Genomic DNA, 20,575 nt, shown 5'->3' on the forward strand with positions numbered 1-20,575 from the left:
ATCCGTAATAAACTCAATAACATTTTTTTTAGCGATCGCTGATGCATTCTCGTTGAAATCTTTCAACACCTCGTAGCATCGTTGATCATCTACGCTAGGAGCAACCAAATACAACTTATCCCACTTCATCCATCTCATTATTAAATTGAGTAACAATTGCGTCTTGCCGGATCCAGATGGTCCGATGATAATCATCCGGATCGAGTTTGGTAACGCTGCAACATGCTTAACTGGTTCTCTTGTTTTAGTCGCCGAAAAATCAATTATATTCATATCTCTATACATAAATTATGGATCTATATTGTGTGAAGTGCAGAGTGCGTACTGGCACAAATGATATGACAACCGCTACAACAAGAAATAACAGATCGGCGCTTACTGGTAAGTGCGTACAATGCGGTACAAAGAAATTTAGATTTATTTCTATTAAACCCGGGGATGTTTTAAAAAAAAGCGAGGAGGTGACATCGCAGCCAAATTGGCAAAACTCCCCGGAACCCCGTGGGCAAAGTATCCAGGAGAAAAACACCTCCCAGGATATAGCTACTGTGGCCCCGGAACACGATTAGATATCAGACTCGATGATCAAAATCAGCCCAAACCCGGTGAGTATCCAATAAACGCTATCGATAAGGCGTGTCATGCTCATGATGTTGCTTACAAAAGTAGCGATCTTCAACAGCGTCATATCGCGGACGTAAAATTAATTCACGCGTTAAATACCATTCCTGATAAATCCGTCAAAGAAAAATTGGCCTCATGGTTGGTAAAATCGGCTATGAAAGGTAAATTAATGATTGGAAGCGGAGCTTCTGGCGCTGGTAATTGAAAACGATAGCGTTTATAATAACAACATGGAATCCATCTATTATTCTCCGAGAGGATACTGGAAGGGGAAGGCCGCAATTGGTAAGCTTGCAAGCGCTGCAAAGGTAACAAAGACCACTGCGGCTAATTGGTTATCCAAACAGGCTATATGGCAAATCTATCTACCACCGCCTAAACAAATCAACTTCTCGCGCTTTGATGTCAGCGTACCTAATGAAGTTCATCAGGCTGATATACTATTTTTGCCGCATGACAACGGTTACAAATACGCGCTAACCGTAGTTGATGTTGCGAGTCGATACAAACAAGCGGAGCCGTTAAAAACAAAGTCGGCAACTGAAGTAGCCGCTGCGTTTGAAAGAATTTATCGAAGAGGCCCTCTGCGCTGGCCAAATCTATTACAAGTTGATCCTGGTAGTGAATTTCGCGGCGCTGTTTTATCAACGCTAAAACATCATAGCGTCGCGATACGACGAGGTCATACTGCGCTACATCGTGATCAGGCAATTGTTGAACGATTCAATCGGACTCTCGCTGAACGGTTATTTGGATATCAATACGCGAAGGAATTTATCCAAGAAAAACGATCTCGTGAATGGGTTAAAAGGTTGCCAGGTGTAATTGCAGCGTTAAATAACGAGATTACCCGAGTAATCAACATGAAGCCCAGCGACGCGATTAAATACGAGTATATACCCGGAAAATTAAAAATAAATAGCGTTTCTAAGCCGATTCTTGGCGATGTCACCGTGAGATATCTGTATGAACCAGGAGAGCTTGAAGGCGGTAAAAAAAGGGCTACCGATCCTATTTGGAGTGTTACCACACATAACATATCAACGATAACACGATCAACTGGTAGACCACCGATCTATAGACTGGATTCAACTGCTCCTCAGCGCGGATTTACACGCGAGCAACTACAAGTGATACCTAACGATACTCAATTACCCCCACGTGGTCTTAACTAGCGCCGTTGCGTCTATTGCACTCAAGACAGGTCAACCTCACATTGTTTTTGACATGACCGAGACTGTTATCGATCCTATCCACGGTAAATTGGCGAGTGTCTTTATCCGAATAACGCCAACTCATTATACAATTGCAACTCGCGCAGTGATTATTCTGTTGTTGTCGTAGCGAGATTATTAATTCGGCATCAATATCAAAACGCCGCTGTTTTTTTTTATCCTGTTGGCGGTAACCCGAGAGTTTTCTATCAATGACGCTTGCATCGATGGTGACTTTGTCGCCGGCTTCGTCAGTGACTCCGTCACCGGCTCCGTCAATAACAATTCTTCGAAGCTGATTTATCCTTCGTACTCTGGACACTGCAAGATAGACTAGATTCGACCATTCGATGCGATTATCAACTATCCAAACAATTGTGTCCGTGATGGTTAGTCCCTGCGAGGAATGTATTGTTGTTGCGTATCCTAGCGTCCACGGGGATTTATCAGCACGTAGCGCGTCCTCGACGACGCTGATATCAACGAGCACGATATCATTCAGCACGAGAATTTGTTTTTCTGTCCGGCCTGGAATTTCAACTTCAATGTTCTGCCGCCGTGTGTCCGCGGGTCTATAACATAACGGCACTGGACGCGTTGGAAACTTTTCCTTATGCAACGTAAACAACTTCCGCTGAAGTGTGTCTCTGACTATCTTTCTACTCGCTACAATCAAATCGTTTGGTCTCCATGTTTCCCAGAATTCATTCAACGGCGTTTCCGGAATCACCTCGCGGATTATTTCACATTGAATTCTATCCGGCTGTAATCTGATTAATTTCTTAACCTCGCGCAGTTGTTCATCAAGTGCTCGGTAATCAGTATCGGTTTCTTCATAATAGTCCACAAAACCCCTTAACCAATCATGTGGACCCTCGCCGACAAATGGTGGTGGTTGGCCATGGTCCCCACACATGATTACCGCTGTATTCGCGCGCAGCAACCACTCAAGAAACATTTGTAAAGTATCTAACGAAACAGTACATATCTCATCCCAGATGATAATGTCGGGAATAAATTTTTCACCCATTCGATCAGGAGTCCACTCACCGCCGCTGTATCGAAAGAAGCTGTGATAAGTAACGGCGTCAACATTTCGTTGTTTTATCTCTCGCGCTAGTCTATGAGTCGGTGTAAGCACGATTATACTTGCCCGCGTTCGAAATAATTCAATTGCCCGAGTCGTCTTTCCTGACCCGCCACAGCCGCTTAAATAAACCGTCTTGTGTCTACAAATTGGATCAGAACACGATGGTGCATTAGACCATTCTGACAATTTATCACCGCGTAAGTAGTTGTTTTCAACGGTGACATCTGCTGACGGGGAATAATCGCGTCGTATTTCATTTTTAATTCTCCATGTACCCCAACTCTCGTCCGGACTAGTAAACTCGGCTACGTTTCCCTTATACGCTACGTCAACATAAAACGAATCAACGGCTACTCTAACCGCGGTATCGGGGAATCTATTTATCATCGAGAATAAATTGATAGCGGCATAACCCAGCATAGACGCCCTCAAATGTGGATACGCCGGGCTGTCTCCATCGCTGTAGGTAACAACTGTACCCAACCTCGTTCCATTGGACAAGAAAGCTGTTTTGCAGTTCACGTATCTATTTTTTGCCACTGCGTCCTTGATTACGAAATCATATTCTGCGTCATCTATAATCAGCCGTGAGCAATATCGTTTGTAGTCGTGGTTTTTTCCACCTTGTGTGAACTTACCGATTATTCTTCTACCGAGATCTTTTGCCTCGCGGTTTCGTTGGTTAAATATCCTCCTGGACCATTCGATGATATATTCCTCGTCGGCATCAATGTTTTTTCTGGACTCGTCAATTATGCTATCTAGACGCTCCGGTTCTGGTAACCAGACTTCAGTCTGTGCCCGGTATGATATAATCGCGTCACTGACAATCAACGAAACTAGCATGCTACAATCAATCATATACCGTAGCAGCGCTATTGGCAGCCACTTCTTTTCAGCCATGTGTCTACCGATCCAAATATAGCAACAGCGATGGAGTCCTGCCGCGAATTCAAATGATACTATGCGAGCGAATCCGGTTAAATCAAAATCAGGCAGTGGTCCATTAATAGCAACACGAGTCATTTCATGTCTGGGGTGTCCAAATCGTTTGAAATACTCAGCGGCGGATCCATACCCGAGAAAACTCGCTGGATAACAGGCAACCATATCAACCGAGATCATAGCGTCGCGGTTGTATTCAGTGTTCCATAATCCACCGTGATAATACTCCAAACAACTGGATTGTACATCCGGCAGAAATTCCTTGCGCGTTGGTCTCCACGCATTTTTCCTTGCTGCAACATGAGCTACAACCGATGGAATCGTAAAACAATTTGTTAGCAGTTGTTCATCATGCTCCTCAAATTCTATGGCGGTTTTTTTCATCCTGTTGTGAAATGCTTCAGTGCGATATAATTCGCCGTTTGGTCTTACAAACTGATCAAAGGTATCCGCATCGTTTTCAGCGCTGCGAAGTAACCACACTGATACAGGGTCGTTTTTACACAAGTAGGCAATAGCATCAAATAGTTTCCTCTCCGCGAGAAAACCATCCCTGGAGAATTGTTCTCCCAGGAATTCTTCGGGTATATACTTTACTGTTCTATCCCGTGGAAATATTGTGATCGCGGGCGTCCATGCGTGTTCGTTATGATCAATAATTATGATTGGGGCTCCCTTCGATTTATACTTCGATTCGTATAATACTTCACCGGTTATCGTTGTAACGGTTATTGGAAATCTCAACGACGTTTCTAATCTCGCTATGTCGCTGATGGTTGCTCCACGCTCTTTTACGGTTAGTTCCCACTGGTTGATTTTGCTACGTCGTAAATCAGTCAATTTGTTTCCTCGACATGCATTTGTAAAATGCTCTATTATTCGTTCTGCTACACAATTTATCCCAGTTGACTGTTTCATTGGTTTCAGTTTTCCGATATCAGGTTTCTTATTTAACGGGTATATTCCATAAACAACTGCTGTTTCAGGATACGCTCGTTCATAGTATGGTTTGTCAATTCCGGTTAACAACCCCGGCTTGGAGTCGCGGCTAACAGTGACTGTTTTCTTGTCGCTGAGAACTGGTTCAAATTTATCACGTATGATCCAATCACCTGATTCCACCCGGACAATGAATTTTACTCTGAAGAAATACTTTTTACCGTCAAGTTGTGATATTATCATTGCTGCGCGGTTGTCGTTCATGGTAGCATCAACAACGCCATCAATTCGAAATGTTGACCAACTATGAGATGCACCATCACGCTTGAATTCACCGATACAATCGCGTATTTTACTCAACAGGGTTTTATCGTTTATTAACGCTTTTGGTGTGTCCTTGAGGACTCTATCGAGATTAAACCTAATATTTTTCCAGGGCTTAATTACTGCTAATCTCTCAAACTCATCCATATAATTAAAACAAGTATTTAAATAAAAGAATATAGTATAATGAATAAATGCAAATGGTTGATGATTGGGTCGATAACCCCGTGCAATAAATCATGTAGAGGTGAATTCTGCGGGTATCATTTACAAAGCGTTCGTAATGGTTGTCTTGGCCCCCTCCCGTGCTTGGTTTGTCACGTTGGTGTAAGAGGAAAATCGCAGTTGTGTATTAATTGTGGCGGAAAGCGATACAGGGAACTAAAACGCTATTACGATAAACGAATAAAAAACGCCGTCATTGACCCCACCGCCGACTTCGTCATCAAAACCCCCCAAGACTACATTGAAAGGTTTATAATTAAACCAAATAATAAATTAGACAAGTAGTATTATTATATAAATGGACCAAGAATTTCAGCCGCATCCCCTGCTCGTCAATTACGAGGCATCTCGCGACGGTATTGTTAGAAACCGCAGACTGAAGAAGCCGGTTGGATGGAAAAACAATCACGGGTATTTAATGTTTACTGCTGGAGGGAAAAAATATCTCTGTCACAGAATCATCTATGAATGTTTCCACGGATTGATCAAAGATAGTCTCGTTATTGATCACATTGATTCTAATTATCAAAATAACAGACTGTGTAATCTGCAAGCTATCTCTCAGAGTGAAAATATTAAAAAAGGCCAGACTGGTAAGTACTCAAAAGCATCAAGGGGCGTCAAATCATTTGATACGTCAACGCACGAGGAAAAAATATTTCAGTCAATGAATGAGGCAGGAAAATATTTTGACATTTGTAGCGCCTCAGTACGATTTGTTGCAGAACGAGTATATCAAACAGCTTTCTCAAGTAAAAACGGACATAGAATTCAATTTTCATATTTGAAGGGGGATAACTCGTGAGGGTATGACGAAGTCACCATGATAGAGTTATGCTGTCACGTGATTTGCAAATAGTCGTCTGTTTCAATGTAAATAAGTTACCTATGCGCGTTCACCTGGAACGCATTACGTGCTTATATTTTTTAAAAACTCGTTATTTGTTAGGTGCGGTCCGTAGTCCAATGCAAACATGTTTGACTATGAAACTCGAGTCAACAATTTACGGGTTCGCGCCTCGCAGCGGGCAATTGCCTGGCGGGAAACGGTCAGATGTTTTTTTTTTTCTATATAATTGGGGGGGAGGGGATAAAACCCCCTTCGTTGAAGTTCAAAACGAACCAAAACGCAGCCCACACTATCATTCATAGTGTGCGCGGTTGGTTTTTTCCAACTACGCAACCATGATTGATTTTCATGGGTTGCGTTTTGGTTCGGTTGAGTGCAAACCACGCCCCCGTCATTGTTTGTACTGTCCATAATTAAGTATATGTATATGCCTGCAATCTGCCACAACACTCGAGTGGAGATTTACGGCATTGTACTGTCCATAATTAAGTATATGTATATGCCTGCAATCTGCCACAACACTCGAGTGGAGATTTACGGCATTGTACTGTCCATGTATGCCTGCAATCTGCCACAACACTCGAGTGGAGATTTACGGCATTGTACTGTCCATACAAAAAACGGGGTCAAAAATGACCCCCAATAATTTTATTAAACTTTAAACCTAGATTTTAATAAAATTTTTGATATTAGAAATAAGATGTTTATAAGAATATGGATTTCCAAGACATCAATAATATATTAACTGAGATTTCAAAATTAAAAAATCAAGGAATTGTATTATCTGATAGGCTCAACAGCGAGGAAATATTATCCGATTATGAGGCTATAAACGAACAATCGAAGCGAGGGCGTTTTACGCTAGCCCGCGAGTATTCTTTTATAAAACGATTACAACATACAATTAATGAGAACCTGTATGGCAATGACGTAAGCGTATTCATTGGGTTATTCACTGCCGTTGAAACAATACGAAAAAAACTCGGGCAGCTTTATGAAAAACGCCGCGAGATCTCTAGTAAGATTAAAAACATTAGGAGGATCATAGACGAAACCCCTGTGGGGAGCCTCAGCTTGAAGTTACCTGTGCCCACGTCGCGTGACGAAGTCGGCATACAAATGTAACATTATATATATGTGATGTACACAATGACACGATATATTTCTGCCACCATGGAAAGACCCGGCGGAAAATTTTATTTGAAATTGCAGATCAATTTACAATAATGGTAGGTGAATCACTTACTACTCGGCTAGCCAGAGAGCGGCTAGCAGCGCTTATAAAGTTTATACCGTTACGAGACAGAGTGAGAGAGAAACTTCAAACGCGACAACAAATGCAAACTGATTTTGCTGTTGGAAGTGAACAGTTATTTGCCCCGGTAACTAAAGCGACTAAGGATGTTACGGCGGTAACTGTACCCGTTCTTGGTGCGCTTGAAAAGATAGCGGCAGAGACAAAACAAACAAAAAGGTCTTTAGAAACACTCCCTGCAAAAATAGCGGCTTCTACAACACGGAGGCCACCACCACTCGCTATAACCGAACCACAAGAACCTTATGTTACAATGGCCGACGAGGAAGAACTAGGCGCTACTGCGAAAGAACCAGAAGAAGAAATACCAGAAGAAGAAATACCAGAAGAAGAAATACCGGAAGAAAAAGAGGGGAATATACCCCGTATTGTACTCAAGAAGAGCACAATAGATCAAATTAGAGGCTTCAGCAACAGGGAAGAATTAATTAATTTTACTGCCAACAATTTTGCTAAGAGCATACGAGATAAGAAGCATATCAATAGCGGTTACGAGAAAAATATAAAGTCGTTAAAGGACTGGGCAAGAATAGTGTATTTAGCAAGTAAACATAAAGATGCATTACCACATCGTAGTAAATCCGATTACGACGCATTCCACAAGGAAGTTAAGAGTATAACACCAAAAAAAGGAAAAGGATACTCTGTTGGTAAAGAATCCTACGGCGTTACCTGTCCTAATAGTGTTTTCAGTGATATATCACGGCTTGAAGTACTAATCGGAGGAAAACGAGCCGGAAATAACTCTACGGAAATAATCAATGAGGCCGCTGATATTTGCAAGCGTTTATTTGCAGGCGGTATTATGGACATTAATGCATATCGAACGCTCATAGACGAGCTCGTGGATGATTAAAAAAATTATAAAATTATAAAATTATCGTTTTTGTTAATTTTTTGACCGTTTTTTGACTGTTTTTGGCCATTTTTTGACTGTTTTTGACCGTTTTTGGCCATTTTTTGAGGGCAAAAACCCAAGGAAATCATTTAGAGAAAATCGATGTTTTTCTGAAAAATCGAGAAAAAAACGACTATAGGCAACAAAAAACGACCAAAAATGACTAGAAATCAAGAAAAAACCAGAAAAAAACCGGATTTTTATCGAGGGCAAAAACCCAAGGAAATTTTGATAAAATTTATTCCGGTTTTCCACACGGCGGTGGGAAGGGGGTCAATCACTAATTGGAAAACTGGTGTTTTTAATAAGGATGATCATACACTACAACCATGATAAACCAGTACTCGTCTACGTGGTAAACTCGCGATTGCCTGTTTACCGCGCGTACTATGGAGATGGTCTCGGTAGCACCATTGCGGGGTTATTTACAAGAATGGCTCCAAAAGTAGCGCCGTTAGCCAAACAATTAGGAATGAAGGCTATTGATGTTATTCGTGATAAGGGAATCAGCGCTATTGGAGATGTTGCCGGAAAGGCGCTTTCAGCCGCGCGGGACAAACTAATGTCGTTGGTGAAATCCAAGAGATTTTCAAGAAAAAAACAGATGCCATCAACGACAGTGATGCCTGCGAATGTCAGTAAAGTAATAAATAACGCCGTGGAAGAAAAACTAGAGTCGTTGGCGACGACTCAGTCGTTGGCGGCGACTCCGTCGTTGGCGACTTCGCCATCCGCCGATGCGGCAACCAACGCGCTCATGAACGCGATAGCGGGAAGTGGTCTACGACGAAAAAATCGCAGTTGAAAACATCAACATGATAAATAATAGAATGTTTGCGCGAACCGCTGACCCCGCGTTTGATATGGACGCCCCAGTGCGCAGGGATGATTCTGTCCGTGATTATCAATATTATTCTTATTATGCAGCGCAACCCGACCTACGATCGCGAATTGAACTTCAAGTCCAAGATACCAGTAAATATTTTTTGCCGTGTGAAGCGTTTATCGAAATTGAGGGAGAACTCGTGACAAATGCCGCCGATAATGCACCATACGCAGATGACCATCGTGTTCGAGTTGGCTTCGTCAACAACGGTATCATGGCGTTATTTGAGAGCGCCAGATATCTTATTGACGGGCGAGAAATTGAATCAATAGAACGCGAGGTTGATGTTGCAACGACGATAATTGGGTTGGCGAGATACTCGGATGATTATACAAGATCGGCGGGCCCATCTATGATGTTTGCGAAGGACACCACCAATAACGCTGACCATATTCAGTACATCAACGTACTGGCGGAAAGAGATACCGCAGTTGACCCACAGGCTGAAGCAAATAACCCAGACCGCAGAGCAAGACCAGGCGCTAATTTCAATATTATAAAAAGCACCAACAATGATTACAATCTAGGATTCGCAGCACGAGTAGGAATGTTGCAAGGACCACGCCGACAGTTTTCATGCGCGATTCCACTCCATCACATATTTGGATTCTGCAGAAATGTTAGAAAAGTCATCTATGGGGCTAAGCATACAATCGCGCTGACGCGAAGGGGCGATGATAACAATGCAATATGGCATGCTGCTGGCGTCGCTGCCGGTAAAGTCATTTTAACTAAAATGGCATTGTGGATGCCGGTGCTGACTCCATCAGTTACCACGGAAGCACGATTGCTAGCATATATGGAACAGGGAGGGAAATCGTTGTTGAGTTGGCTAGCGGTAACAACTGATGCTAAAGAGGATAACGTCGCCGATACGTTTACATGGCACCTGGCATCAAAACAGGGTGTTTCAGCCCCGCGTCATATATTCATAGCGCTACAGAATAGGGAACGATTGGGCAGTCAAGAACGCAGCCATATGATATTTGATCAATTAGGAGTCAGGGATGTTTCGCTGAGAATAAACGGACAACAGGAACCATCCGAGGATATACAGCTTAATTACGGCGACAACCATATCGCACGTGTGTATCATCGATTGCTGTCATATATGGGTCGTGATCAAAACGTTGACACTGGTTTGCAAATATCACAACTTGATTTTAAAAACCTGTATCCGATTTATTATTTTTCGCTGGAACATCTTGATTTAACGAGACAATCCGTCGTTGATATACACTTCCGAGCTCGTATAGCCCCGGCTGGTGCCAATTATAGAGCGGTTGCTGTCATTCTCAGCGATAAATCAATGCTGCTAGAAGGCGTTGGTGGACGAATGAGAATCGTTGATGCGCCAGTGGAAAACATGTAATTGAAAGCACAAAACGCGTTTACAATAAAATGTCGTATAGTGTCGTCAGTGTAGAGTTGACTGATGGTCAAGTCAAGAAATTACGATCAAAGTCGGCTAAACAATGCGGAACCACAATAACGCTGAAGCCGTCACAGATGGCAGGTGGTAATCATAAGATATCGTTGACGGCGCGTCAAATAAAACATTTCAATGATGCGATGAAGAATAAAAAGGGTGTTCAAATAGATTTTTCAGCCGCGGCAATTAAAAACATGGAAAAGACCGGTGGGATATTTCCGCTGTTAGCTGCGATTCCAGCGTTGATTGCCGCGGCCGAACCAGCAGTGGCTAAGGCGGCGGCGTTAGGAGCCGTTGGTACCGCGGCGGGGATGGCATTGAAGAAGGCAACCGGGAAAGGCTACAAAAAAAAACGACCCGTGGCCGGAAAGGGTCTAAGACTACCGGGAACCCCGTATTCATGGTACTCGGGAAAGGGTCTAAGACTACCGGGAACCGTTTATTGACTCGGGAGTCTATGACTCCTGAGTCAATGACTCCAATGTCTAATTTTGATTTAATAGACGCCGCAAACGCGTTAGCGATAAAAAACTTCAGAGGTGTTTTTATGAGGGATCAATTCCCGGCGGCCCCAAGGAATACTGAAACCGGCATAATTAACCTCGATGGGTCCTCCGGAGCGGGAACTCATTGGGTTGCATACGCGATTGATCCGCGTGCGATCGTCTATTTTGATTCATACGGGTTAGCCCCGCCGAAAGAGTTCATGCGGTATATCCGGGCGTGTTCAGCCCGGGCGTGTTCAGCCCGGGTTTTTTATTCCACGCTGCCAACACAGCGATTAAGTGACCCACCGATATGTGGCCGTGAGGTATTGAACGTACTCGCGGCGATTTCATCATCGCGAAAACCACCTCATATGGTTGTAAACGAATACACTAGTGGGGTCGTAGAAGCTCAACGGATTTTAGAGAATAACATTTACAATAATAATGATTGATATTTGGGGACGACCGGTTTCGGCGCTGAAAGAATCCACGGAAACGGCCGCCGCCGACATAAAAAAACTAATTGAGGATGAAATCGCTGATACGTTGAATTTAACCAGTGTTGACCCGGACGAAATAGTTGTATTTCAAGACCGCCAGGGTAAATTGAAATCCGGTAATGTGTCACTGAATGATGTTTTAACACGACAGCGTGATGCCACCGAGGGCACTATCGCGTTGTATACCGGCGACGGACGACTCAAACCGGGTGAATCCATCTTGACGATAAATGGAAAAATAAGTACACTTGGCGACAATTATATAACCATGTCAAATTCGTTAAAAGGTTTACGTAGTGAAATTAAATCGTATGAAGAACGGATCGTGTTGACGCTAACGCATTTCGAAGATGTGCGATACATTGTCGATAGTTTTTTTCGGGGGCCCCCGACGGCAATTGAACCAAATCTTGTAATAATAACAAATGCTATTTCGGAGCTTACGGCGATGTCGGCCAATTTACCCCCGTTGCGAAAAAATGTTAACAGGATCGATGACAACTTTGATAAATTCTTTGGTAAAAAAAATACCAAGCCGGATGAGATCACAATAACTATAAATGATATCACTGCGTATGGACAGGAAATAAAAACAATCAAAACTGATGTTGCAACAAACAAAATGAGTGTAGACGCGCATGAACGGGAAATAGAAATAATCGGCGCTAATGTTGCAACGATCATAAATAATGTAGACTCGCATGGACGGAAAATAGAAACAATCAAAACTGATGTTACAACGATCATAAATAATATGGACGCGCATACACAGGAAATAGGAACAATCAAAACTGATATTGAAGCGAACAAAAAGAGTGTAGACGCGCATACACAGGAAATAGGAACAATCAAAACTGATGTTGAAGCGAACAAAAAAAATGTAGACGTGCATACATATGAAATAGGAACAATCAAACTTGATGTTGCAGCGAACAAAAAAAGTATGACCGAGAATACACGGGAAATAGAAACAATCAAAACTAATGTTGTAACGATCATAAATAATGTAGACGCGCATGGACAGAGAATAGAAACAATTAACACTAATGCTATAGCGAGCAAAAAAAGTATAGACGTGCATGAAGGGGAAATAGAAGTACTCAAAATTAATGTTATAGCGAACAAAAAAAGTATAGACACGCATATACAGGAAATAAATACACTCATTACTAGGGTTGCAGCGAACAAAAAAGATGTGGACACGCATATACAGGAAATAGGAACGATTAAAACTGATGTTGAAGCGATTAAAGACGGACTACCGAGAGTAGCAGAGCAATTCGAAAAAATAAAAATCCCTCATGAGAACATCATCAACACAGTATACACAATTCGGCATGGATCATTCGATTGGACTCCTACACAGAATACAGTAAATATTACCGCAACTGTTAAGGGTATTTATCGATTGACACTGGTTTCAATGATGCAGTTTAATATATTATCGTCGAGTTCATCCGGGTTTAACAATACAATATCAACAATTATAGACAGGAACGCAACTGAACAGTTTACAATTTATGCCGTTGATAGAAATCTAGCCCGGGCAAACATTACATGGTATGTGGAATTTGCAGCGAATCTAAGTAATTAAAAACACTAGCTCTTTTAAAATAAAAATGACCACCAAGGAAATTGAATCAGAGGTATCACCGACGTCACATCAATATCGATTCGATACCGCAAAAGAATTTTCCGCGAACTTGAAAACGCTTTCCGAACAATACCGTGCAAAAATAAAAAAATACCGCAGAAAAATAACCGCCATCGACACGGTCGTGTACTCGGTATCGGGTATAGTAGCTGGCGCCGGTGTTATTTTATCCACGGTGACCACGATAGCCCCGATCGCTGTTCCAATCGCTGTCTCCGCAATGACAACAGTTGCTGGAGTTGCCAACGCAATCACTAGGAAGATATCATCGTGTTTTCAGAAAAAACTCAACGAGTATACAGTAAAACATCAAATAGTATCCGACGCATACTCGAAATTATCCGGGTTGATCTCGTTATCGATTGATAATTTGTTCGTATCCGATGTTGAATTCTCCACGATGGTCCAGTTATATAGCTCCGCGATGTCAAAAATCGAGGATTTTCAACTGGAAGCCGAAACCACCTGGTTGTTAAAATTAGACACTAAAAACAACGAATAATAATAATGTCGCTGAACCCCGAAGGGTCTCAATTACTTCAGCGGATCGCGGAGAATACCACTCCGGTACAAACAAATATGATATCGATAACATCAACGAAACCCGAATTCAGTGTAAACTTTCCATCACCGGTTCCAGTAAAGGAAATAGCGCTGGCAAAATTGCGAGTATATCACAGTTGGCCTAATATCCGAGCGGACGCATTTAACGGACAACAACCTAATAACTCGCTGGTTTTTGCACGGAAAAATAAACCCGATGGGACCCCAGACTGGGAGGAGGTTACAATACCAACTGGGTCATACCAAATAGAGCAAATCAATAAAGAATTTCAACGCAGAATAAAATCGATCACAGGAAAGGAATCAAAAATCGCTATTACGGTTCACGAACCGACGTTATCGTCGACGATTGAAATAAGCACACCGGGGTATATGGTTGATATTTATAACAGTTCAATAAGAACCATACTAGGATGGCCTAAGAATCCACCCGCGGATGCCCCCCCATCAACTTATATCCTCAGACACGATAACGGAGATGATGGTAGGCATATTGCCCCGTACAACGTAAATATCGCATCGGTGATAGCAATCAATCTAGTATGTGATGCTATCGAAGGAAGTTACCAGGTAGATACCAAGCAATCAAATCAGGCTCAACAGGGATATATCCTTTATTCGTTTTCACCAACAGCCCCTCCGGGATTTTTAATCGTTGAGAGTCCGATTAATCCGGTCTATATGCGATGCCATGATCGGTTTTTAACGAGAATTAATTTTAGAATTACCGATCAGTCAAATAACCTAATTGATCTGCAAGAGGAGGAGTTAGTGATCACTCTGTTTGTAAGATCATTGTAAATAACCACTTAGCAGCAGAGGGGGCGATGACATCGACGCGGTCGTCGACGTGCTTACCGGACGCTGACGACGCTGGGGATCGAGGCGCAGAAGGTGTTAATTAAACCAAATAACGTTTGGACGATCCCCCAACGACGTCGTCGTTTTTTTTTTACCAGGCGCTGACGACACTAGATCGTTGAGTGCAGAAGTAATAATTAAGCAAAATAACGATTGGACAAAATGTCCGATTCGCCCCCTCTGCTGCTATATATATATATATATATATATATATATATATATATATATATATATATATATATATATATAATTGTTGACAGCTGTTATCAGGTTACTTATTTCATAATTTTAGAATCAGTTGCTATGGGCCAAAATGGCAGCTTCAAGATATTAGGAAAGTCAGCGAACACTGGGACGTACTCGGATGGAGTAGATCTCACGAAAATCACATTTTCAAGTGACTTCGTAGATGAAACTAAAGCCGCTGACCCATGCAGCTCCAATGTAAGTAATTGGTAATTAATAACATTTTCTTCTTATCATTGCAATGAGTTCAGTATATATATATATATATATATATATATATATATATATATATATATATATATATATATATATATATACAAGTCAATTGGTATGTATTTATGTTAAAGCATATGTCCAAGTTATAAGTGTACAAGGTACGAATGAAATATACGATCTCAAAAAATTCATTTTCTGAAACGTCAAACCAAATATTATGATAAGTGATTAATGATATTACACCTGATTGTTGAAAGTTTTATTTTTATTATAGGCCCCGAAACACTGGAGTTCTTTGGAGAAATCAAATATAAACAGGTACAATCTTAAATATTGTCCATCCCTTTTTCTCTAGTCATATTGATGACAAAATTGTAATACTCCTCAACACTGCTTGTTGCTGTTTCGTTAGTGAGGTAGTGTGCTTTTTTTTTTTTGCTTTTTTTTTGTCATCCTCAGTTCTGATATACTGTGGGGCACTATTTCATACCTTGAATAAATAGATTCGAAATCTTACATAGCCTAGCACTTACCTCATATTTGTTTAGGTGGTGGATAAGCGGTCGCAAGTTTAAAGATTCGTACTGAAGAGGATAGATAGCTGTAAGTGTAATCGGCTGATTTGCTGACAAATCATACATTGCACATATAATCGTATATCACCTGAAATCTTGACGAAGTAAATATGTTGAAGATGACTGTAAGATGTATACTGTTTTGACCTTAATGCAGTTCATCTCTTTATATGTTATACATTAAATATTATATAAGGATAAAGTACAAACCTTGTCATCTAAAACAAATATTCCCAATTCTCAAATTCACAAATGCTTACATAAATGACGAATTTTGACACTCGCTTTTGGCTTGTAGTGGTTATATTTTTCTCTATAGCATATTTTCCTTATGGATGAAACATCAGGACATTTAATGAATAAAATAAATGTGAAGAATTAGAGCCACTTAATAACCCTGTTGAATCAAAATAAAACTTTGTCGTTTAGTTGACTGCCTATTTTCTGCTATGGTAACATCGAATTTGATATTATGCACAGTGATAATTTACTGGAGTTTGAGGCTTAAACACTAATAAGCTTTATAATAAAGTTTTCCGTTAAAGGCATACTTGACTACTACAACAGCTTAGGTTCAGTACTGTAAATGTGAGACAGATCAATCACTGTAGATAAAACAAGCTGGCTGACTCTCTTTTTGGAGCAGTTTTTGAATCTCCTGGACTATGGAAATTCAATAGGTGGCAACTTGATTATTCTTGGAGATTTCAACTTTCACTTTGACTGTCCCGGAAACTAAATACATCAAAACTCATAGATTATATTAATGTTTTCAATCTCAAACAGTCAGTTAAACAACCCACCCATAAACATGGTCATATTTAGACTGGATTCTTCATAGACCTGATGATAACATTATATGGTCCTCCCTGGTATCCCATGACCTTGTATCACATCACCTCTGCATTATATGCCATCTTGACTTATCAGTCCCTAACCCTCCACTTTTATATGCTACTAAGTGAAACCTCCGTATGATAAATATAACCAAAGTAATGCACAACATCTAAGCTAACCTAAGAACTTGCTTACCCCCTACCGCAGAACAACTCGATAACTGTCTGCGTTCATAGCTTGACAAACATGTCCAAGCTACCAAGTGCAAATTATCAATTCAGAAGTGTTATCCATGGTATAGCAGTGTTAGGGACCAGCTTCGCATTGCTAAAAAGACCGCCATAAAGCTGAGAGGCTCTAGCTTTCCATCAGACTCACTATTCATAAGCAAATCTGTGAAGTCGCTAAGAAGAATGTCACAAATATAGTCCTTGCAGCAAGATCAGCCCACTACACGACTAAGGTCATGGAAAGTTACAGCTGCAAAGAGCTCTTCGAGATTACTAACTAGCAAATGTCAAGGTACAAATCAACACCACTTCCAACTACCTTCTCTCCAGTCGACCTTCCGGATATGTTTGAAAATTTCTTCCGTGACAAAGAACAAACCATTAGAGATAAGCTTGACACCACAATTTCAATTGACTCGTCGTCACCATACAGTTGGGATACATAATTTTAGCGGCAACCATTAGCAGCATTTGAACCTGTCTCTATGGATTTCGTACGTAGAATCCTGAGGAAGAGTACACCAAAGTCATTTGAACTTGATCCAATTCCAACATCACTGCTGCTTGACTGCATAGATCCAGTATTGCCTTCACTAACTGATGTTATTAATATCTCTTTTTCTCATCCGTGGAATTCCCATCATTTTTCGAAAGTGCCATTGTAAAGCCTGAGCTGAAGAAACCAACACTGGACCATAATGAATTAAAGAACTACCGCCAAGTTTCTAAACTCCATTCATATAAAAAAATCTTAGACCAGGTTGTTCTATCCCAGCTTGTTTCTCATCTAAATTCAAACAGTCTTTTAGCAATGTACAATCTGCATATCGCCCTTGCGACAGTACTGAAACTACTCTTCTAAAAGTAGTTAATGACATTCTATCTGCGTTTGATAGCGAAAAGTTTATTGTCCTCAACCTCCTTGATTTGTCTGCAGCATTTGACACAATAGACCATGATATATTGCTTCACCGTCTCCAGCATGTATTTGGCATTCATGATACAGCCTTACTGTGGTTCAAGTCCTACTTGGTTAATAAGACACAAATTGTATCTGCAAATGGAATACACACCTGCCCGGTTGATCTATGTTGTGGTGTTCCACAGGTGTCTGTTCTTGGACCTGTTATCTTCATTATATACACTCAGCCACCCTCGAGTGTCATATATCATCATCGAATGTCTCACCAATTGTACGCTGATGACACCCAAATATACACATCTAGCCACCCTACTGAAGTTGATGCTACCATCCAAGGTGTGGAGAGATGCATTTCCGATTTGAAATCATGGATGACATGTAACAAGATGCAGATGAATGATGATAAAACTGAGGCCATTCGGATCACAACACAAATACTTTCTCATTCACATCCTTTACCTCATACAATAAATATCAGCAACGCCAACATTAAATTCACACAACCAGTGCGAAACCTAAGTTTTACTCTGGACAGTACTCTCACATTGCACCAACATGTCATGAACATATGCAAGGCTGCATATCTTGAGCTGACACTCATCAGCTCAATTCCCAAATATCTTTCAGTTAATGCCACTAAAACACCTGTGTGTTCATTGGTACTTTCAAGACTGAAATATTGTAACTCAATTATGTCCTGTTCATCTCAATATCTACTCCAGAAGCTTCAAAAAGTTCAAAACACAGCTGCTTGGATCATATTTAGAGTATCACAATCAGAGCACAACTTCCCGCTGCTCTGTACCCTACACTGACTATCCATTCGATCCAGAATCAAACACAAAAGTTGTTCTCTGTGCTAAGTTTCACTGTCGGACTCTACACCGACATTCCTATCCCACCTCATCCATGTGTACACACCAGCAAGATACTTACGCTCCTCTTCTGACTCATTATTCCCACTATAAAAACAGAGTCATATGGACAGCGTTCGTTTGCATACCAGGGCCTAGCAACGTGGAATGTATTGTCCACTGAACTTAGACACAAAATACAGTGATCAAATTCAAGAGGGCTCTCAAAACTCACTTATTTCGACTGCAAGAACAAACTTAAAGACCTAATCATGTTTCCTACCTGACCTGTTCTCAGCATGTCTTTTTAATAAATGTTTTTCTAATTTCATGATGTTTGTTTTTGTAATAATATTATTATATGTTTTTAATTTGATTTTATAGGTGTTGTCTATTGTTGTAAAGCTCTTAGAGCTTCTAAAGATTATGCGCTATACAAAGTCCTCATTATTATTATTATTATTATTAATATTATTATTATTATTATTATTATTATTATTATTATTATGTTAAACTCCTTTATATAGATACAGCAACATTACAAGTCCACCAAAACTCCAAACGAAAATATCACTATACTAGCAATACATTAATGTGTAACTCCCCTCCCCCCCGGAAAACACTAAACGTGGATATGAGTTCGTCATACTATCTGGTAAGATTGAAATACACTTAAAAGGGTGTCATCTGGTGGGAATAGTGTACGTAAATAAGTCTCATGTATCATCTTTATGTTTTGGCTCATTGGCAGACCATAATGTCCTTAGCCAAGCGCGACAGGTTCTCTCATGTAAATTCCAACTCCAACATTTATTGTACAACACATATCAATTGTTTCATACAGAGTATGCAATTAGCATTCGCATTATTAGCAATTTGTATAAGCATCGTTAGCAATTATATATTTTAATTCACTGGGGGATCTGCATCTAGATCTAGTATAGTTTTGAAGTTGCAGAGAGAAGGTTCACCTTTTGATTACTTAAAACATTAATCTCTGCAAAATATACTGCAAAACAAATTTTTAAAGACACCCAAATTAAAATCTACCTAAATACATTTTTAAAATCGCGCATAGTTCTCGTCCCATTTGAGTACTTAAATGCTACATCATTAGTCGTTTTGCATCATTAGTGATTTAACCTCCTAGATCTCTGCGTATAGCGTCAATGTCAAACGGAAAGTCAACTGTTTCGTTTCTGTCAATGGAAAGTAACTGTTGAAGAGTAGTGTTAAGAGATTTATGTTTTCTTATCGCCCACTTGGACAATATTAAGTAAATCTTTCAGTCAAACCAATCTTTCACATTCGAACATTTTCTTTTTTCCTTTTATAGGGATGGGTTGATTTTGTTTGATCAAAAAATGTATAATGTCTGTGTACGAAAGAAGATTGTTATGTCCAGCTGTCTTAATAGCTGTCCTTTCCAGAACTCTTCATTCTCTAAAGGCAGTCATTAAACAAAAATTAAAATAGAAAGAAAATATTGGTTGCTTAATACCTTGTATTAAGTTGTGTACCATCAACCGACATGACGACCGTCAGCAAAACTTATTTTTATTTCTAGCAATTTGTGTCTTGAACCCTATGATCGACGTAAAATAAATTTCAAAATGTTCCTTTCATACAACACCTGAATCTAAAATGGTACTTCCTATCATGAGTCAATACATAGTGATGTAATTCTGAATTTGGGTATCATTAAACTCAAACTGAGTTTTAAATGATTGGATAGATGCCTCATAAAGTTTGCGATTTCATAAAGTCGTATTGTAACTTCAGCCGAATGAAATATATGTATTTTAATCCATCCATTATGTACGTGTTATATTCCTTCCCCTTATCGTTCAAAATTTACCATCTGGATAACATGGCTGATCATGTTT

At 40.4% G+C, this 20,575-nt stretch overlaps 1 protein-coding gene across 1 annotated transcript in view; it reads left to right on the plus strand.

Annotated features, from left to right (window-relative positions):
* Positions 1 to 20,575, plus strand: part of LOC149800349 (uncharacterized) — a 70,880-nt gene that overhangs the window by 33,430 nt on the left and 16,875 nt on the right. Inside the window, exons 14-15 of the mRNA XM_089958392.1 lie at positions 15,102 to 15,253; positions 15,546 to 15,589. Of these exons, the coding sequence (XP_089814518.1) occupies positions 15,102 to 15,253; positions 15,546 to 15,589 (196 nt within the window). The remainder of the gene's footprint in view (positions 1 to 15,101; positions 15,254 to 15,545; positions 15,590 to 20,575) is intronic.

This window comes from Sinohyriopsis cumingii, chromosome 5 (genome assembly GCF_028554795.1).
Source record: "Sinohyriopsis cumingii isolate HCF-2022 chromosome 5, ASM2855479v2, whole genome shotgun sequence".
NCBI lineage: Eukaryota > Metazoa > Mollusca > Bivalvia > Unionida > Unionidae > Sinohyriopsis > Sinohyriopsis cumingii.